The 22,708-nt window shown below is 45.6% G+C and overlaps 1 protein-coding gene across 1 annotated transcript in view; it reads right to left on the bottom strand.

Annotated features, from left to right (window-relative positions):
* LOC124612750 (importin-4-like) overlaps positions 1 to 22,708 on the bottom strand; it is a 112,830-nt gene that overhangs the window by 21,270 nt on the left and 68,852 nt on the right. Inside the window, exons 11-12 of the mRNA XM_047141141.1 lie at positions 15,675 to 15,789; positions 9,773 to 9,851 (exon numbers count right to left, since the gene is read on the bottom strand). Coding sequence (XP_046997097.1) covers positions 9,773 to 9,851; positions 15,675 to 15,789 — 194 coding nt within the window. The remainder of the gene's footprint in view (positions 1 to 9,772; positions 9,852 to 15,674; positions 15,790 to 22,708) is intronic.

The following is a 22,708-nucleotide window of genomic DNA, read 5'->3' as shown; positions in this document are numbered from 1 at the left end:
GGGGGAGATAGAGAGAGAGAGGGGGGGGGAGATAGAGAGAGAGAGAGGGGGGGAGATAGAGAGAGAGAGAGGGGGGGAGATAGAGAGAGAGAGAGGGGGGAGATAGAGAGAGAGAGGGGGGAGATAGAGAGAGAGAGGGGGGAGATAGAGAGAGAGAGGGGGGGAGATAGAGAGAGAGAGAGGGGGAGATGAGAGAGAGAGGGGGGAGATGGAGAGAGAGAGGGGGGAGATGGAGAGAGAGAGGGGAGATGGAGAGAGAGAGGGGGAGATGAGAGAGAGAGGGGGAGATAGAGATTTTGGAAAGATCTTTGATGTGCACCAACATATACATTGCATATTTTCGTGTATGAAAGTATACATTTGAATTACACCAAACACCGCATGTTACTTTCTGAAGCACTAAAATCTAGATTGCAATGTGCTTTTGTAAGACAGTCATAGCTCATGTCATGTGTGCTCTCACCAGCCGATGACAGCAGATACTCCGAGCATAGGACACGTGATGATGTCAACCAATAGCAACGTCATTGTTAAGTAGCGCAAACACACAAATACGAAGAAGTTAATGGTTTAAATTAATATACACCGTGTTGCTACAAGAAAAAAAGCTTTCACAGATAATATTGGTCTTCAAGAGTAATAAGCTGCAAGAGAAGCTAAGCTTTCCCATGTAATGTTGATTTTTTTTTGGGCATGTAATACTTTAGGATAAATCACACAAATGTGCCAGTAAAATTTTTAACAATGGTTGGTTGGTTGGTTTAAAGGCGGGAGAAGGGACCAAACTACAAGGTCATCGGTCCCTTGTTCCTAATAAAACAATGGCTCAAGTCTTAGAATAAAACAGACGGAACATATAACACAAGATGGAAAGAACGGAAAAGCCACAAGTACGAAGGGAAAGGAGAGTAAAACATGAAAGTAAATTACAGTGGCTGGGCAACCACGATAATAAAAAGGGAAAGCCAGCCACTCTGCAACACATTAAAAGCTCCACCCTAAAAGCACTAGGGTGGAGGACACAGAGGAACAAAGGACTGTGCTAAAAAACCTACATAGAAATACAAAACCCACTCTCACAGATAAAACGTAAAACTAAAACTGTTGTGGAGGCATTTTCACCCAACACCGAAGGCAGGATGCTGCAGAGTGGCTAAAAGTGGGCAGTCCACCAAGGGTTGGACAACTGTCATTTGGGAGCCACAGCAACACTGGAGAGGGTCCTCGGAATGGAGTAGGTAACCACGCGTTAGCCACGGATGGCCAATGCGGAGGCGGCAGAGGACAACAGATTCCCTGCTAGGGGCCTGCATGGAAGACTTCCACACATTCAAGTCTCCTTAGTGACACAGTTTGTTGTGCGTGCTGTTATGCCATTCCGTCTCGCAAACCCGGAAAACCCTGCGGTGTAAGAAAAAATGCAGGTCAGCTTCGGAGATGCCTATCCCCAGAAGCGGTTTCCGCGTCACCTGCTGGCCAGCCTGTTGGCAAGTTCATTGCCGGGGATTCCGATGTGTCCTGGGGTCCATACAAACACCACGGAATGGCGAGACTGTTCCAGGGCATAGATGGGCTCCTGAATGGAAGCTACCAGAGGGTGGCGAGGGTAGCACTGGTCGATAGCTTGTGGGCTACTCAATGAGTCAGTACACAGGAGAAATGACTGTCAGGGCATGAGCAGATGTACTCAAGAGCACGAGATATGGCCGCCAGCTCTAAGAGCCCTGGAACAAGTCAAGAATCGAGAGGAAGTGACAGCGGAGAGCAGTGGGGTTAACGGAGTCATTAGGGCCATGCAAAAGGTCCAGACGAAGCTGCAGCCGAGGCGTACACCATGGAGGCGTACGAGAATGGACCGCAAGTAGAGGTGGTAAAGGGAAGCACTCCAGTTCGGAGAGAAGGGACCGCATGTGAACCGCAATTGTTAGCCCCAATCTGGGCCGCCGATGCAGGAGATGGACTGCCACGGGCGGGAAAAGGCGATGGTAATTCGGATGCTCAGGGAACTATAATTGTGTGCTATGTACCTTGCTAGCAGTTGCGCATATCTGATCTGCAATGGAGGGACACCAGCCTCCAGCAGTACACTCGTCACCGGACTCGCCCTAAAAGCTCCTGTCGTTAATCTAACCCCACAGTGGTGCACAGAGTTGAGTAAATGCAACGCTGAAGGCGCTGCCGAACCATAAAACACTCTCCCATAGTCAATTCAGGATTGGACAATGGCTCTGTAGAACTGCAGCAGTGTAAAGCGATCTGCACCCCCAATTGGTGTTGCTCAGGCAACAAAGGGCATTGAGGTGCTGCCAACACTTACGCTTAAGATGACTAAGATGAGGGAGCCAAGTCAATCGAGCATCAAAAACTAGTCCTAGGAATTGATATGTCTCGACTACAGTGAGTGGATCGTCTTTAAGGTAAAGTGTGGGTTCCGGATGAACAGTACAACACCGACAGAAGTGCATGACACAAAACTTTGTGGAAGAAAACTGGAAGCCGTGGGCTAGAGCCCATGACTGCACCTTGTGGATAGCTCCCTGGAAGCGCCTCTCAGCAACAACAGTACTGGAGCTGCAGTACGAAATGCAGAAGTCATCTGCATACAGAGAAGGTGAGACAGAGAGCCCGACAGCTGCTGCTAGACCGTTAATGGCCACTAAAAATAGAGAGAGACTCAATACAGAGCCCTGTGGGACTCCATTCTCCTGAATATGGATGGAACTATGGGAGTCACCAATTTGGACACAGAAAGTACAGAGGGACAGGAAGTTTTGGATAAAAATCTGGAGTGGTACGTGGAGACCCCACTCGTACAATGTGGCAAGGACATGATGTCGCCAACTTGTGTCGTATGCTTTACACAAGTCAAAAACGATGGCAATCAGGTGTTGCTGCCTGGAAAAGGCTGTTTGGCTGGCAGACACTACGGACACAAGATTATCAGTGGTATTGCGATCCTGGTGGAAGCCCCCACTAATATGGAGCCAGCAAGCCTCATGACTCCAGGACTCAACCCAACCGCTGACATACTGTACGTTCCAGCAGCTTACAGAGAATGTTGATGAGGCTGACGGGCCGATAGCTACTCACATCAAGTGGGTTTTTATCGGGTTTGAGCACCAGAACAATGGTGCTCTCCCATCATTGCGATGGAAAGACGGCATCGCACCAGAGCCAGTTGAAGATGACAAGGAGATGTCGCTTGTAGTCAGATGAGAGATGTTTAATCATCTCGCCGTGGATGCGATCAGGCCCACGAGTTGTGTCGGGGCAATGTGCAAGGGGACTGAGGAGCTCCCACTCTGTAAATGGGGCGTTATAGGATTCACTGCAGCATGTACTGAATGAGAGGACGTTCCCTTCCAGCTGCTGTTTGCATGTGCAAAAGGCTGGAGGGCCATTCTCCGACACAGAAGCTTGAGCAAAGTGCTCGGCAATCGCGTTTGCGTTGGTACATAACTCACCATTTATAGTAACACCGGGCACAGCTGTTGGGGCCTGGTACCCGTAAAGACATTTGATCTTTGCTCAGACTTGGGAAGGTGACGTGTAGCACCCAATGGTGGAGACTTATCTCTCCCACCACTCCTCCTTCCGTTGTTTGGAAAGTTGGTGAACGCGGGCAGGAAGCCATTTAAAGGCTATAAGGTACTCCAGGGAAGGGTGTTGCTTATGCCGCTGTAGAACTCGCTGGCACTCCTTAATTGCTTCAGCAACTTCTGGCGACCGCCAAGGTACTGCCTTACGCCTCGGGCACCCTAAAGAGCGAGGGATTGCATTTTCTGCTACAGAAACAATTATGATAGTCACCCACTCAACCATCACATTGATGTTACCATGTGGGGGGAGATTCAGCAGTGACAGCAGAGGTGAAAGTTCCCCAGTCTGCCTTGTTCAAAACCCATCTGGTCAGGCGTCCGTGTGCCTGATGCTGGGCAGTGACAGGAAGATGAGGAAGTGGTCACTACCACATAAGTCGTCGTGTGCTCTCCAGTGGATAGATGGGAGAAGTCCTGGCCTGCAAATTGATAAATCATTGGCCGAGTAACTACCATGACCCACACTGAAATGTGTGGCCGCCCCAGCATTTAAGATGCAGAGGTCGAATTGCGACAAAGTTTCGTAATCTCTGCCTCGGCCAGTAAGCATTGTACCACCACACAAGGGGTTGTGGGCATTAAAATCTCCCAGAAGTAGGAAAGGTTTAGGGAGTTGATCAATCAGTGCGGCTAATACATTCAGGGGTACTGCACCATCTGGAGGAAGATATACATTGCAGACAGTTATTTCCTGCGTCGTCCTTATCCTGACAGCCACAGCTTCAAGAGGGGTTTGAAGGGGCATAGGTTAACTACAGACTGAGTTTAGGACATAAACACAAACTCCATCCAACACTCTATTATAGTCGCTACAGTTCCTGTAATATCCCTTATAGCTGCAGAGGGCAGGGGTTCGCATTGCTGGGAACCAGGTTTCCTAGTGGGCAATGCAGATAGCAGGTGTAAAACTTAACAGTTGCCGTAGCTCAGCCAGGCGGTGGAAAAAGCAGTCACAATTCCACTGGTGGATGACATTGTGAGACTGGGAAGGCATGAAACAATGAGGCAGTTTACATCTCAGGGTCACCTGCTGCCACCAATTTATTGCCTGAGCAGTTTATGTCCATTGTGTGTGAGGGTCTAGCGAGATCTAGGTCCTCAACAGACGCCAAAATCTCCACTCCATCCTCAGCCGCAGGGATTGTAGGTAGCAGTGGGGTGGGTGCCACTGCAATTTCCTAGGTCTTAGGGGTTTTCTCTTTGGATTTCTCTCTATGCTCCTTTGGTTTCCTGGCTGGGCGGACTTCACTGGCTCAGTGACTGAGGACGAGCATGAAGCCCTACGACCAGCTGCTTTTGGGCTCATCAGCCACTGGCAGGTGTCTTCTTTCCCACTAGAAGAAACCTGGGAAGGAAGTGACCCAAGGGGCCCCTTCCTAGCGAGAAGCCAAAGACGACTTACGCTTCTCCAGCTTGTAAGTGGGGACGGACGTCCCCAATGGTTTGGGGGATGTTGCTCCTGAAGTAGGTGGTGCAGGAGCAACAGGGAGGGAAATGCCCCCCATCATCAAGAGGGCAGGTGTAGTCTTCCAGTCTTCCGGCTCAGAGGTGAGCTGGGTTGGCGGAGCTGATGGTGCCAGAACTGTTGTAGCGGCGGCGTAAGACGATGTCATACGCACAGGACGCAGGCGTTCAAATTTTCTCTTAGCGTCAGTACAGGTCAGTCTGTCCAGGGCCTTGTACTCCATGATTTTCCTTTCTTTTGGAGAATCCTGCAGTCAGGTGAGCAAGGCAATGGTGCTCTCCACAGTTGACACAGATGGGAGGCGGGGCACATGGCGTATCGGGATGTGATGGGCATCCGCAATCTCGGCATGTGATGCTGGAAGTACAGCAGGAAGACATGGCCGAACTTCCAGCACTTAAAGCACCGCATCGGGGGAGGGATATAGGGCTTTACATCACACCGGTAGTCCATCACCTTGAGCACCTCGGGCAGTGTATCACCCTCAAAGGCCAAGATGAGGGCACTGGTGGCAACATGATTATTCTTCGGACCCCGGTGGACACGCTGGACGAAATATACACCTCGGCGCTCTAAATTGGTGCGCAGCTCATCGTCAGACTGCAAAAGAAGGTATCTGTGAAATATTATACCCTGGACTATATTTAAGCTCTTATGGGGCGTGATGGTTACAGAAACATCCCCAGCTTGTCACGAGTGAGTAATGGCAGTGACTGGGCAGAGGATGCTGTTTTGATGAAGACTGACCCAGATCTCATATTGGACAAACCCTCCACCTCCCCAAACTTGTCCTCTAAATGCTCAACAAAAAACTCAGGCTTCATCGTCATGAAAGATTCCCCATCAGCTCTCTAACATACAAGGTACCGGGGCGAATAAGATCCGCTGCCATCGTAAGCCTGACGTTCCTCCCACGGTGTGGCCAGGGAGGGGAACAATTTGGAGTTTTACTTGTGTGCGGTGAATTGCGCTTGTGATCGCTTATGGAGACTGGTGGTGTTTCACCACCAGCAACAGATGGACTGTCATCCACTCTGATGCCACCCACTCTGACCACGGGCCCTCCCCACGGCGCTACCCAGCTGCAGCAAAGGCCACCTGGCAGGATGGCCATTGACGGCGTTCCCAATGCCCCAGAGGGATGGGCATCTACCCCTTGGCATACATGGGGAGTTAACCGCACAGGCATCAGCAGAGTGATCCCTGTGTGGTCAGAGGTCTACAAGCAACACTGCGCATGGCAGCCCCACCACAACGGACTGGCTACTGTGCTGGATATCAGGTGCAAAAGAAGGCCATGGTCATCATCGGCACAGAAATCAACACTGCAAAGTGCATGGTGGAAAACGCATGCACCCAGGAAGATGTCCTCGCCCAAGAGATGGAGAAGGGGCAGGACTGCAATGCGACGACTAATAAGTGGGCTAAGGATCTCAATGCACAATGGACACGATGCACCTTGTAAGGCGCCCTTCCCCAATTGGCTCGCCTATTCTAACCCCCAGACCTGCAGGGGGATTTTAACAATGACATGAATGTCTGATTTGGGTTCAAAATCTTCTAAATGGTCGTCCTCAAAGAGTTGATTTTTAAATGAGAGTCAAACGCTCTGTGATAAAGAAATTCATCACACATTCTCTCACATAGTTCATCTTGCATAAAAGGAAATTTATGTTAAAAGTAACACTTTTCAAGCAACCATTCGCAATATTTTCCTGCGACTTGTTAGAAACATGTTCGTTTCAGCAGTTGCCAGAGAGCGCCAGGTAATAGGCATCACCACGCTTGCGCAGCTACGATGACGCACAAATTCCGCATGTTCGTACGTGTAAAACATTTGAAGTTCTTACACTATGTCATAAAAGAAACAAGCATCAGAATTTCATGAACGATACTGAAATGCATAATTCGGCATAAAGTGCACATTTGTATGTCCAGATTCTGATGTAAATTTTCTTGGAGTACCAGTACCGTATTATCTCATGTTTGGTTCTTTATTATGCCATAATGCCACACATGCTAGAAGATTAAAACGTGCACTCTAAACACTTGAAAACGGCCAATAGTGAGGAATTAAACAGTTCATTTCAAATAAATTGATTGCTTTGGCGTAAAAGGTTAATAAAAACCAAATTTCTTTATCAAACCAACAAAAATAACTTCATTTTTCTTCAAGGCGATTAATGCTTGACAGTCAGAAAGATGGAAATAAAATAAAAGCGGAAACTAATAACATTTTAGCCCTCTGTAATTATGTGAATGTACTTTAATTCATTTGATAGCTCCCAGCCACAGAAATCCATTTTGTTTTCATTTAACGTGAGAGAAATAAATGAAGAGGATACGCCAAAATCACTAAACGTAAACACGGGTCACTTGGAGACTACCCACCTCCCCACTACAACTCTGACTGCTCTGTGCATGAGCCCCTGATCTATGGAGCCCCTGTCCCCCTCCCCTCACCTGGGCGTTTGAGGTGTGACACCAAAAATTTAAAAAATTGACTTTTTAAAAAAGTGTTCATTTTGTAGTGCACATCTTTCTGAAGACAGTGACACACAAAACATGAGTGTTCGAGGAAATGTAAGACATGTTATTTGGTCTTAAGTGTGCCAAATTACAGTGCCACACCTCTTCACACAGCATTGTTTGTCACACATTGTGTTCCGTTCTGTGGAATTCAAACATGTAATACTTTTTAATGGATGTCATCAAACTATATTCAGGACAGTGGAAATTAAGATGTCCTGTTGTGCTTCTCCTGCTCCAGTTGGCTGGTTTGACATCCTGCCCCTCTTAAAACCAACTCTTAATTAATATTGGATGGGATTATTTCTAACAAGGGGAACAAGAACTCTTCAGAACATTTGCACTCTCTATTGCCTATTAGCTAATAACTTGCTGTTTTGTGTGACACAAAATTAACTATAGGGTACGTAGAACCAGTAAAGACAATATAGACAAGCATGACAGTACACATTTCTTCAATCCTTAAGTCCTGACATTTTTTTCCTCTCCAATCTTGCTGCAGCTTTACATTGTATGCTTTCCTTTGTGGGAAAGAATCTATCACCTCATCAAAGTTTGTCAAATTTTTTGCTACATGAAAAAATGAGATGCCATTCTCTAATACTGAAAAAGCTGTTAATACAAATAGTATCCAAGACTGGTGTGGTTTCTCCATCTGATTATGTGTATTTTCTCACTGTCTGTTAGATAAAATGAAATAAAAGCTTTATGTTAGGAAATAGTTTCGTAGTTCATTCATACATTCCCAGCTTCTCAAGCATGAGACCTAGAAGTAGTAGCATGAATTTTTATATAAATTTGGAATCTTCATATTCTTCCATAATTGTGTCACGTCCCCCGTTTCATCTCCTTCCTCGTTCTAACAAACAATCTGATCACCAATTCTGTAACTATTCCTTCCAGTGTCAAGACTTATTCTCTGGTTAACTTCACTAACCCTACCTCAAGTTTAGTTATCCACGATTATTCTCTGGTTAGACATTATTATGTATTCGTACAATGCATTTCCCATGCTACTTCCAGAACAGAACTGTACAACTGACCCTTACTAGTGTAGCGGCCTGGCCAAAAATTCTGTCAACATTTCATTTTCTTGGATCCAACGAGAAGAAAACATTATCTTTCTTACCTGTTATTCCTGTTAGTCATTTATTTCCATTCTGGTTGTCTGAATCTATGGATTTCGCTAGTAATAACAACAAAAATGACTCTGAGCACTATGGGACTTAACATCCGTGGTCGTCAGTCCCCTAGAACTTAGAACTACTTAAACCTAACTAACCTAAGGGCATCACACACATCCATGCCCGAAGCAGGATTCGAACCTGCGACCGTAGCAGTCGCGCGGTTCCCGACTGAGCGCCTAGAGCCGCGAGACCACCGCGGCCGGCTAATAACAACAATGCTGATCATTCACAAACCCAGTCAACCTCATTAACAGTGATTGGGTTTCACCTGTTCAGCCTTATTCCACTCAGCTAGTATAGCCTGTCCCCTTTCGTCTGCAGGAAAGTTTATTTCTAGATGCGACAGGGATTCCCCTGGCAGAGACATCACTTACACTATGCGCGCATTCAAAAATCAACTTACGATTCACTCGGAAATCAAGTTAGAATGTGTTAAAAAAATGTTCAAAAACCAACAGTGATGCATTTTAAAACCATATGAATAATCGATAGACCAATGTGCTCTGGATGCTAGGCACTTTGTGAAACGAGGTTTTTTCCTCAAGAATATGAATCTGAGGACAGCAGGACCTCTGTGGTGCTGTCTATCAACTCAAGATGCTGCACTCAATCGGCAACTCTAAATACCCTGCAATCAATCGGCAACTCTAAATACCCTGCACTCAATCAGCAACTCTAAATACCTTCACCTTTTCTCTGTGAAAGGTCGTATTAGCGCCTAATTGAGTCTGGCCCACCCTGTAACTGGATTCTAAAGCTCAAAACTTTTTTATTCTAGGTTGTTTATGGATGTTACTAACACAAGAGTAGTACGTCAAGTGCAAATTGTCATGGTTTTTTCCATTTAAATTTCTCAAAAACAGACAGGAAATATATATGCATAGCGAGAACTGCTATTTTTGTTTTTGATAATGTGCAGTTAGTTTCTTACACTGCTGGAAGGTGCATACCACTGATTTTGTTCACGATATGGAAAACAAATCAATACTCACCCTGTGTGCAGAGCCAGCTCTCTCAATGCCAAACAAGCCTCTTCCTTCTCTTCCATATAGGAGTTTTCCACTGTATAGTCTGAAGACAAAAAACGAATAACTTACTGTAGCATAATTACAAACAATCTGCTACAGATGAACTATTCTTTTCACCACCACCACCACCACCACCACCACCACCACCAATAAAAAAAAAAAAAATGGATGAAAGAAAATTCGATAGTGAGAAGGAGATGCCGGAGTACTCGAAAAAATAGCAAACAACAAATGAGTAATTTTAGATACCTGATCCCAGTTGGTCAGTACAAAGGTAAAAAATATATAAAAATAATAATGCATAGTCAAAATTATACCAAAATGCCACCTTCCTTTGTTAAACATTCCAGAGACAAATACAGCTGCCTCGTTAGATCTCCAGGGATTTGGGGCGAGGGAGGGTGGGGGTGGAGGGGCAAGCAGCATGAGAAGGATAAATCCAGAAGAAATAAAGCTCTGTATATCAGGGCATAGAATGTTCAGATTTTGCAGCGTGCAGTTGCAGCTGTGGCGGTTAGGACGCTAAGTACTGACAAAGTTATTTGTGCACTTTTATACAGTTATTAAATTTAATTGTTTTATGGCGAAATAATGATTTAATAAACTTTTGGAAACATTCGCTCGCTGTGTTTTTTAGAGTTTTCTGTGCATTGAAGTTGTTTAGTAAATTTCGTGCTTTAGTTTCCAGCTGGCACTTCTTATTATATTTCAGTGTTTTAACTTCATTGAGTGTTCCAGTGGCCACTTGAATTTTGGGTTTTGGCTAATAATTTTGTGAAGTTTTGTTGGTGTAGTCATTAGTGAATGGACCACACACCCTTCCTCTCCAGGCTTGGACAAAGCTTCAATGCCACTATTGAATCTGACATGTTATGTTCCACAATTGCTTAGTACTCTCTGTGGAAGGTATCAGAAGTCCTGATGACTAGCAAAACAGCTCGAATCAGAGAATCCAATGAAAAGAATAGTTTACTCTTTTTGTGTGTCTTAATTTGAGGTAACCACATTTGAAAAGCGTAAGTTTTTGGTTTCTATCTTACCAAAATTTCTTTACAAACAATTCCATATCTGACATATTATGGCTTCATGAGGGAACATTTGGGGAAGAAATTCACCCATGGCTCCTGTTGCACAGCTATTGGGCATGGCCCCTATGGTGATGGGGGTACTGTTTTCCACACATTGGAACTGGCTGTTGTTAAACCACCATGGCCAACACCAACACATTTATGTAACTTTTCATGTGTTCACTAATGTATCACATTAACCGCAGATTAGGCTAACAAATATAATACTGCAGTTTAAAGCAGAATTAAAACTTGCACATCAATGTCTTTACACAATAAAGACATCCTAATAATTTTCCAGCAGATGAACCCATTCCCAAAAATATTGGGACGACTGCTGAGAACTTTATCAAAATATGACAGTGGTGTAAAACCTGCAGTCTATTTATACAATATGTGCCACAGCTGTCATGCAACAATTTTACTACCATGATCTCCACTGCCTTGATAAAGCACAGTTAAATTGTCAAGCTTGTAACCAGTTTTGATTGTGTAGTTATATCAGAAAAACTGACTGAAATACGTCACAATCAAGTGTTACAAGTCGTCACTTTTTTTAAATGTTATTTGGACTTTCTCACTTCCTAGCCCATCACAACTTTTGATATTGCTGTCGTCAGAAACTAATAACTAATTGTAGAACATAAAAGATATCAGTTTTCGTATGAGCACCAACAGGACATGGGTCCATTTACAATGCACCTCCGCCTTGTCATCTTTTAGGACAATATATGCTCACAGTGCATGATAAATATTGTGTTAGGTGGTTTGGAACATGATCTTTCTACAGAAAATGGTTTAAGAGTGTTTGCAGAGGACAGTTACTAAAGAAGTGGGCCAAATATTGCCATTTTTCAGAAAAAAATGACAACTTTGCCATCAATTTGTAAGCCATTTAAAAGCAGTAAAGACCTTGTACTAGTAAGTTATTACATGAAAGGTTTCATGTGTATCCCTTAATTACTTCTGGAGATATAAAAAGCTAAGCTTCACATATTTCAAGTATATATTTTTTTTGCTGATGTACTTCAAATTATCCATATGAAAACTACTCAGAAAATTATTTTTGAATTATTTCACTTGAGAAGAACAAAAAGTTGTATAAGGTGACGTAGTTCAGTTTCTTTCAAGAAAATATTACTGGAGATGACATGTCTCAAAGTTACTGAAAACTCACGGGCACTATGGGGTCAAACAAATGACTAGGTGTCCAGAAGTATTTAATTATCTCAAAATTTTACCAATGTTCATTATGAACATGAGACTGTTCATATAGAATTTCATCAAAATCTGTGGTGGTCATGTGGGAACCTCTAGACCACTTGGCATGATACAACCCTATTGAGTGTCCCTTTTGTAGTGACTGACTGGTCTAGCTGCAGCTGGGGGTCTACAGTATCATCCTCCCTGTATACTGAATTTTTGCATTCACTATCGCTTTTCCAATGTGGATGCTACTGAATGGCAACTGCAGGGTGCCATACAAAAGGCACAATTCTGGGCTCTCGTCTATGGCTTCCTGTTTTCAGCCGTTGAGACATGCATGAAGCTTTTGTTGCTATCATATTGTCCATCCACAATCAGAACTCAATGACCAGCAGCCCAATATGTTTGTCTTACTGCTTTTTGGGAATGGTTTTTTGATAACCTGTTGACGTAGCTTCCACATCTTTTCCAGCTTAAATGACCATGCTGCTCTTTGCTGCTTCAGTAGCACCAGCAGGGACACAGACTACTCTACAAAGCTCTGCTCCTCTCATGTCTTGTTTATATAAGTTTGTCATATGGCTTGGCATTGCCTTCAGCAATGCAGATTCTGGATCCAATAGGCTATTGACAGGGGCATTGCAGACAACCCCTCTGAAAAGCTTACTAGTGAAAGCTGGTGTCCTACTACAGATCAGGCACCATCGACTGCTTTTCAACTATATGATGCACATTCACTGCTTCCCTCAACTTTCAATCTACCGTGCCCTTTTCTCCTGGTAGGGATATCCACCTCTCACAACAGAGACCCAGGACTGGAGTGATGAACGCAGTTCGCATGCAATGTCTGCACTCAGAACTCTGACTTCCCCCACTGTCGCCTCTTGTCAGGTAGCAATAATGTATGCTTCTATACTGTGTACACTATCCTCAGATCTCTCTCTACCTATCCTTTGGACCAATAGACTGTTGACCGCTTAGATTTTTTGCCACTTTTTCCTTGCCATCCTTGATTCATTTTCAGGTTCGGAAATGGTACACACTATTGGCTCTATGGTCAACAGGCAAACCGATTTTACGAGACACATGCAAGGTGCAGTGAACAACAGTCCCTGCTTAACGGGCATCGAGAATTAGTGACCATCATTAGAGCCCTCAGTTACATCTGTTCTTACACTGGTGAGACATTCTTAATCAGCAAGCTATTGACTAGTGCTGCCCTCAACATCCACCGATGGTGACTATTCATGGCCTCCTTTCAGATCTCCATGGATGTGGATGGTCGTTCACCTTTGTCTGGACCCCAGGTCATGCTGACCAGTTGGCCAAGTCTGCCACCAGGATGCCAACTTTGGAGATGGGAGTACAATAACTGGATCTTTGGTCAACTCTATGCTGTCAGTTGTTGAAGGCTTGGAACATGTGTTGGTGTCCCCTCATTTCTCCTAATAAACTGTAGCAATAAAGGGGACTCCGACCATGTGGCAGTCTTCACTTCACGCTTTTTTGCAGAGAAACTACCATTCTGTCAACTTCACATTGGCTACACTTTGCTGAACCATTGCCATGCTCTACGATGTTAGGATCCAACCCACGGTCAGAATGGCACCATGCTGTCAGCATGGTGCCATTCTGACAGTGGTCCACATCCTACTGGGCTGCCCTCAGTTGGCCACCTTGTTACGAAACCTCAAATCAGCTGACACACTGCCTTTGGGGTTAGCGGACAATGCCAAAGTGGTTGATATAGTTTTGTTTCATCTGTGAACATGGTTTCTACTCCTCTGTGTGAGGTAAGTCACATTGGCTTTTTGGCCGCTTGAGGGGTTCCCCATTGCCTGCTCCTTTATATGGAGTCCATGGCTGCCCTTGTTTCAGAGTTCAACCTGCCTCCTACCCTTCCCACTCTTCTTCTTCTTCTTCTTCTTCTTCTTCTACTACTATTCTCCTGTTTTCTTTTGTATATTTGTTGTATTGGGTATGGATATTTCGATTAGTTGTGTTAATTTCTTCTTTTTATTGGTGAGTATGATGTCCGGTTTGTTATGTGGTGGTGTTTTATCTGTTATAATGGTTCTGTTCCAGTATAATTTGTATTCATCATTCTCCAATACATTTTGTGGTACATACTTGTATGCGGGAACATGTTGTTTTATAAGTTTATGTTGTAAGGCAAACTGTTTATGTATTATTTTTGCTACATTGTCATGTCTTCTGGGGTATTCTGTATTTTCTAGTATTGTACATCCACTTGTGATGTGATCTACTGTTTCTCTTTGTTGTTTGCAAAGTCTGCATTTATCTGTTGTGGTATTGGAATCTTTAATAATATGCTTGCTGTAATATCTGGTGTTTATTGTTTGATCCTGTATTGCAATCGTGAATCCTTCCGTCTCACTGTATATATTGCCTTTACTTAGCCATGTGTTGGATGCGTCTTGATCGATGTGTGGCTGTGTTAGATGATACGGGTGCTTGCCATGTAGTGTTTTCTTTTTCCAATTACTTTCTTCGTATCTGTTGATGTTATGTGATCTAAAGGGTTGTAGAAATGGTTATGAAATTGCAGTGGTGTAGCCGATGTATTTATATGAGTGATTGCTTTGTGTATTTTGCTAGTTTCTGCTCGTTCTATAAAGAATTCTTAAATTGTCTACCTGTCCATAATGTAGGGTTTTGATGTCGATACATCCCCTTCCTCCTTCCTTTCTGCTTAATGTGAATCTTTCAGTTGCTGAATGTATGTGACGTATTCTATATTTGTGGCATTGTGATCGTGTAAGTGTATTGAGTGCTTCTAGGTCTGTGTTACTCCATTTCACTACTCCAAATGAGTAGGTCAATATTGGTATAGCATAAGTATTTATAGCTTTTGTCTTGTTTCTTGCTGTCAATTCTGTTTTCAGTATTTTTGTTAGTCTTTATCTATATTTTTCTTTTAGTTCTTCTTTAATATTTGTATCATCTATTCCTATTTTTTGTCTGTATCCTAGACATTTATAGGCATCCGTTTTTTCCATCGCTTCTATGCAGTCGCTGTGGTTATCCAATATGTAATCTTCCTGTTTAGTGTGTTTTCCCTTGACTATGCTATTTTTCTTACATTTATCTGTTCCAAAAGCCATATTTATATCATTATCAGCAAAAATTTGTTGTTCAAAATGACCAAATAATGAAATTCACAAGCACCATATACTAATCTTTATTCACACGTTATGTTAAATTTTATGGGCATATTAAAAACTAAGAGTCGAACAGTAACTAGAAAGTCTATCTAATTCCACAAAACTCTTTCTAAATCAGGAACAGAGATTGAGATAGACCAAAGAATGACTGAAAAGCAGCAGGAATAACCACATGAAATAAAAGTAGTTTTTAGCAGAAAGTCACAACTGAACATTTGTCCAGCTACAAAAATCTAAGCCTCAATAGGAAAAAACCTTTGAGAGAACAAAAATTATATACCCACAAAGATGGGTAAAAAGATTCTGAAATGCTCTTTTTTGTTCACTGTGTGGCCCAATACAGCCGAAACTAGGAGGAGAAAGAGAAGAAGAAGAAGAAGAAGAAGAAATAATAGTAAAAATAATAACCTTGGAAATCATCATCTTCATCATCATCTCCTGACTCATTTTCAATGTCCTCCTCATCTGCTGTGTCACTTAAATCATATATTTGAAAATCATTTTCATCATCTTTGTACGTTGGCTGCAACAAAAAACATTGTTTTTATTAGCACTAGTCATGACTTAAAAACAAGATTATAAAATGAAATTTTTTAACAAGCCATTATCCAGAAGGACAGTTTTCGACACCAGCTGACGGCACAAATGTTTACAGCTCTCTCGTAAGTAGAGACCGGATTATATGCATCATAAAAACCTTGAAATATGCACGCAAGTATGAATGAAAAATTCTTAAAAAATGCATAAAAAGTTTCGAAATAAGCAAGATCAAATAATAAAAAGCATGGTAGTGAGTGAGTGCATTCTATGTTAAAGTTGAACCTATGCAATTCAACTATGAGGATGAGTGCCAACCACGTGAAAAATCTGTACATTTAGGATGCTGATGATATTTTCTGAATACATTCTAGTAAAGGTTGGTTGGTTGGTTGTTTGAGGTTAAAGGGACCAAACAGCAAGGTCATCAGTCCCTTGTTTCAAATAGACTCCATTCTGCTAACGGGACATCTCAGTATAGTCAGAAAAATAAAACGGATAAAGGGGAAACGTAAAAGGGCAGTCACGTTGTCATTAGTAAAAACAAATGAGGGAAGTTGGCAAGAGAACGAACCCAACACTATGCTGAAACAGCATAGGCAAGACCACCTGTGACTTAAAAGGTACAACTGCTATAATGCAGAAAGTACGTATGGGAATAGAAAAACTAACCAAGCCTTAAAAAGAAGGGGTGAAAACAGAGTAAAAGGGAAAGAAAAGAGGATTCCGGTCAGGGAGGTGAATCGGGAATCTCTGAACACTGCCTACAGTGGGAGACACCCAAACACTCACCGCCCTGCCCCAACACCAGAGGGAGATTAAAAACTTTAAAACTGAGAATAAAAACCACTCTCCCGGAGGAAACCTAGAACCAGAGAGACCATCCGGGAATCGTCAGCCAACATCAAAGGTAAAGTGTGGGGGAGTCTGTACTTAGCACGCAGAGCCAAAAGAAGGGGGCATTCAACCAAAATGTGGGCCACTGACTGGAAGGCTCCACAACCACATAGCGGGGGTGGCTCATCACGCAAAAGGAAACCATGGGTCAGCCTGGTATGGCCAATGCGGAGACGACACAGTGTGGTCGAGTCCTTGCGGGAGAGGCTAAAGGAAGAACGCCATGGGCCTGTATTCACCTTAATGGCACGAAGTTTATTAGACAGTGGAGTAGCCTCCCAAGAATTGGCCCATGACTGTGCAAAGTGGGATTTGATGTGAAGCCGTAAATCTGCTGCAGGAGGGGTTACAGAAAACGGGGGGTAAGTAACTGCTCCCCCAGCCAAACGATCAGCGAGCTCATTACCCGGGATACCCACATGGCCCGGGACCCATAGGAAGTCAATGGAACAAGCAGCACGGTGAAGATCAGCGAGATGGTCATGGATGGCAGAGACCAAGGGATGGCGTGAAAAACACCGGTCAATAGCAAGAAGGCCACTCATCGAGTCCGTACATAACAAAACGCGGTTGTGTTGGGATTGTTTAATAAAGGTAAGGGCCCGGGAAATTGCCATCAATTCCGCAGTAAACACCCCACATGAGGGTGGCAGTAGATGATTTTCCGTTCCAACAAAGGATGTGAAGGTATACCGAACATGATCAGCAGATTTAGAACCATCAGTGTAAAAAACAACAGCATCCCGAAACTCCCATAAAATTTGGCGGAAAAAGGAACGGAACACCACCGGGGGGATGGAATCTTTCGGACCGCGGCGGAGATCCATCCAAATTCGAGGCCGAGGAACTAACCAAGGAGGGGTGGAGGGGAGGGAGCGAGGAAGACAGGACAAAGAAGGAAGCCGAAAATCACGGGTAAGAGACGCAAGGCGCAGCCCAACCGGTAAACCCGCCCGAGGGCGGGAGTCAGGCGGGCGACGCCCATAGTCTGGGAATAGGATAGAATAGGAAGGATGAGCGGGAGAAGAACGGATAGTAAGGGCATAAGACACCAGAAGCTGGGACCGCCGAACAGAAAGGGGGGGGGATCCCAGCTTCAACCAGGAGACTATCAACAGGGCTAGTAGGGAAGGCACCGGTGGCCAAACGGATACCACGATGGTGGACTGGATCCAGCACGTGCAGCGTGGAAGGAGCAGCTGAACCATAAACTTGACAACCATAGTCCAAACGTGACAGAACTAGAGCACGATAAAGACGGAGGAGGAGGGAACGGTCCGCACCCCAGGAGGAGTGGGCAAGGAAGCGAAGGACATTGAGTTTACGGAAACATCCTACCTTCAGGAGTCTGATATGGGGCAGCCAAGTGAGCTTGTTGTCGAAAAGAAGACCTAGGAAACGAAACTGTGGAACCACAGGCAATCTTTGTGCAGCGAGATAGAGCTCTAGATCAGGGTGGACCGTAGTACGGCGACAGAGGTGGACCACCCGCGATTTTAAAGGAGAGAATTGAAACCCGTGGGAGAGGGTCCATGCAGAGGCACGCCGTATAGCCACCTGGAGCTGCCGTTCTGCAGATGGCATCGAGGAGGAACTAACCCAAATGCAGAAATCATCCACATACAGGGCAGGGGCGACCAAGGGACCGACAGAGGCCACAAGTCCATCGATAGCAATGAGGAAAAGAAGGACACTCAAGACAGAACCCTGTGGGATGCCCGTCTCCTGGGTCCGTGGAGAACTAAAAGCAGTACCAACTCGAACTCTGAATGACCGATGGATCAGGAACTGGCGGATAAAAAATCGGGAGTGGGCCCCGAAGACCCCACTGATGAAGGGTTAGTAAGATGTGATGGCGCCAGGCCGTGTCATAGGCCTTGCGAAGGTCAAAAAACACTGCAACCAAATGGCGGCGCTGGGAAAAAGCCTGCCGAACTGCGGATTCCAAGCGAAGCAAATGATCGATTGGAGATCGTCCCTCTCGAAAGCCACACTGGTAAGGGGACAATAGATCCCGAGATTCGAGGACCCAAGTGAGCCGACGGGCTACCAGCCGTTCAAGTAACTTACAACCAACATTGGTCAAACTAATTGGCCGATAGCTGTCAACAGATAGGGGGTTCTGACCAGGCTTAAGGACAGGAACCACAATGCTATCCCTCCACTGAGAAGGGAAGTCACCCTGGAGCCAGATACGGTTAAACACCCGAAGAAGATGGTGCCGTTGTGGAGCACTGAGATGTTGAAGCAGCTGGTTATGAATGGAATCTGGGCCAGGAGCCGTATCATGAGAAGCAGATAGAGCAGAAAGAAATTCCCATTCAGTGAAAGGTTCGTTGTAAGATTCTGACTCACAAGTGGTGAAACATAAGGTGACAGCTTCAGCCTGCTGTTTTTGATGAAGGAAAGCAGCTGGATAGGAGGCCGACGCTGATGCCACTGCAAAATGGGTCGCAAGATGTTCTGCGAGAACTAATGGGTCCGTACAAATGCCATCTGGGAGGTGAAGGCCTGGGAGGGTGGAATGCCGATGGCAACCTTGGAGAGAGCGAAGTGTAGCCCATACCCGTGACAGAGGGACAGTGGAACCAAGGGAAGAAACGAATCGTTCCCAACATATCCGCTTGCTCTGTTTGATTAAATAACGGGCTTTAGCGCGAAGGCGCTTAAAGGTAGAAAGGCTGGCTACAGATGGGTGCCTCTTAAAGTGTTGCAAAGCTCGACGGCGATCACGGATGGCAATGGCAATGGCCGTACTCCACCACGGGACTTGCCGACGACGAAATTGTCCAGATGAGCGCGGGACAGCAAGGTTAGCAGCGCGAACAATCGCGTCAGACACGTCACGTAGGACGTCATCAATACAACCCGACAAAGAGGGAGAAAACTCGACCTGTGCAGTATATAGAGGCCAATCGGCGCGGTGGAAAGACCAACGAGGTAACCTGTCCATCGGGGAGCGGGAAGGGAGCGTGATAATCAATGGGAAATGGTCACTATCACAAAGGTCGTCGTGTGGCGACCAGTGTAATGAAGGGAGGAGAGAGGGAGAAGAAAGAGAAAGATCAATGGCAGAAAAGGTACCATGACCAGCACTGAAATGAGTAGGGGAGCCATCATTAAGAAGGCACAGGTCGTGGTCTGCAATAAATTGGTCGATAAGAAGACCTCGTCTAGATGGAAAGGCACTGCCCCACAAAGGATGATGAGCATTAAAATCCCCAAGGAGGAGGAAGGGAGGAGGAAGTTGCTGAAGAAGGGTGGTTAAGGCAGCAGGTGTAAGAGTCCTGTCAGGAGGGAGATAAAGATTGCATACTGTGACTGCAGAGTCTAAGTGGACCCTAACAGCAACTGCTTCCAATGTAGTTTGGAGAGGAATCCACGTGCTAGCAATGTCTGTACGGACCAACGTACAAACGCCACCAGAAGCCCGCAAGGGTCCGACCCGATTTCGACAGAAAACACGGAACCCACGGAGGGTCGGTGAGTGAGCATCAGTAAAATGAGATTCCTGGAGAACCACACAAGCTGCTGAGTAGGACGAAAGAAGGGATTTCAATTCCGGAAGGTGACGATAGTAGCCATTACAATTCCATTGGAGAACCACAGAACGATGGTTTAAATGAGGGCTGAACACGCTAAATCCAGTCATACCGCCGGGTCCCCACCTGTCACCGACAAGGAGGGGGCGACATCCATAAACGACAGGTCAGAATCCGGTTGTGAAGCCGGGGAAGGGACCTCCGGTGACACCAGAGGCTCTTTGTCCCGGGACTTATGTTTCTTCTTCTTTTCAGGCTGAGATCGAGGAGGGCTGTGTGGCATAATGGAGCCAGCTGCAGCAAGATCAGGAACAGAAAGAGACCGGGCGACCTGGGGGCCGATAGACCGCGGCTCTCGCGGTCGCCGCGCTGCAGCAGACCTTTGACCTGGAAGGTGCCGGGAACGGGCATCCCGGGAGAGGCGCCCTTGACCGGCAGACGCCGAAGGAGTGGGACACTTCTCCGGCTGGGGAGGGGGAGCGGCGCCCAGAGGAGAAGGTGTGGGAGCCGCAGGGGAGGGGGGAAGGAGAGGGGTCCGGGAGGGGGGTAAGGAAGGGGGAGGAAGGGATGAAGATGTAACCAAGGCGTAACTAGATGTCATGGACACAGGGTGCAATCGTGCATATTTCTTACGGGCCTCTGTGTAGCTTAAACGATCAAGAGACTTATACTCCTGTATCTTTTTTTCTTTCTTATAGACTGGGCAATCTGCTGAACGTGGAGAATGACTACCATGACAATTTACACATACAGGAGGGGGAACACAGGGACTCCCCTCATGGAGTGGACGTCCACAGTCACCACAGAGAGGGTCCTGGGTACAGCGAGAAGACATGTGGCCAAAACGCAAGCACTTAAAACACCGCATAGGAGGTGGGATATACGGCTTCACATCACAGCGATAGACCATAATCTCACCTTTCTCAGGAAGGGTATCCCCTTCAAAGGCCAGGATAAAGGCACCAGTATCAATACGATTATCTTTAGGACCCTTCTGAACACGCCGAACAAAGTGAACACCCCGCCGTCCGAGATTGTCCCGAAGTTCCTCATCAGTTTGAAGGATGAGGTCTCTGTGAAAAATCACACCTTGTACCATATTTAGAGACTGGTGAGGGGTAATGGACACGGGAATTGTGCCAAGATGGGTACAGGCACGAAGGGCCGCAGATTGGGCAGCCGAAGCAGTTTTTATCAGTAATGAACCCGACCGCATCTTGCTCAGGGAGTCCACTTCGCCGAACTTGTCTTCAATGTGTTCCACAAAGAATAAAGGTTTGACACCGGTGAAAGTATCTCCATCAGTCCTGGTGCAGACTAGATAACGGGGGAAAGGTTTTGCCCCTAGACGACGGGCCTGACCCTCCTCCCAGGGGGTAGCCACGGAAGGGAAGGCCGAAGGGGCAAGAGAAGCAGCACTTGAGGAATCAGTACCACGCAGAGAGACGGCCGCAGAAGAGCGGCCAGAGGTTTGGACCCTTATGCGTTTCATCTGCATAGCGTCCGCCCTGATACCACCCACTCCGATCAGGGGCTCTCCTCACGGGCGCCACCCAGCCACAGCAAGGGCCGTCTGGCACGGCGGCCATTGCCGGGAGTTCCGATGCTCCAGGATGACGAGCAACCACTCCAAGGCATGCATGAGGAGGTCACAGCTCAGGTATCAGAAGTGTGATCCCTGTGTGTTCAGGGGGCTCAACCAAAAGGGTACATAGCGACCCCACCACACGGGCTGGCTACCGTGCTGGCTATGCACCCTAGCATCAGACAACGACGTAGAAGAAAAGGTGGAATATACTAGGAGGGCACACGTCGGAGACACTAGGTAAGGTGCTCTTCCCCAAATGGCTCACACTACGGAAAGAGAAATTTTGGAATGGAGGTCAAACCCCAGAGGGGGACCAAGGAATGCCAAAAGGAGGAGATGATTACGCAACAAAGCCAGAGTGTAAAACCAACAGAACCAGGAGGATAGCGGGGGCCAACATAAGCAAGGACACCAATAGAGGGAGAGGAGAGGGCGAGGGGAAAGGGGTATGGAGGGGAAAGGAGGGGAAGGGAAAGGAAATGCAGCCCGGGAGAGAAAGAAGGCTGCAATGACTCGGGGCCCCGTGCTCGCCACGCACGTATCCACGAAAGAGTTGTGGACCCCCTGGGGGGCATTCTAGTAAAGGTTAGAAAGGGGGCCTTTCTTGGATTGTTTTCTGAAAATTTGCAAAATCGGGATGCATACTGTGTTTTAACAAGTGCTCCTTCTTTGCTATTATTGTTGGTAACAAACGGATGTGATGCGAGCGAGTTATCGTGAAACAATTAATATATATATATATATATATATATATATATATATATATATATATATATATATAAGACCAACTTCAAGACATATCGCATGCAGAGAGGCAAGCTCAAAAACTCCGTAATATTTTATTCAAGAAACAACACACACACGAATTTTTTTGAACA

This window comes from Schistocerca americana, chromosome 4, assembly GCF_021461395.2.
Source record: "Schistocerca americana isolate TAMUIC-IGC-003095 chromosome 4, iqSchAmer2.1, whole genome shotgun sequence".
NCBI lineage: Eukaryota > Metazoa > Arthropoda > Insecta > Orthoptera > Acrididae > Schistocerca > Schistocerca americana.
Note: the sequence above shows the minus strand (reverse complement) of the source record. Positions and strands in the feature narration are given on the sequence as shown.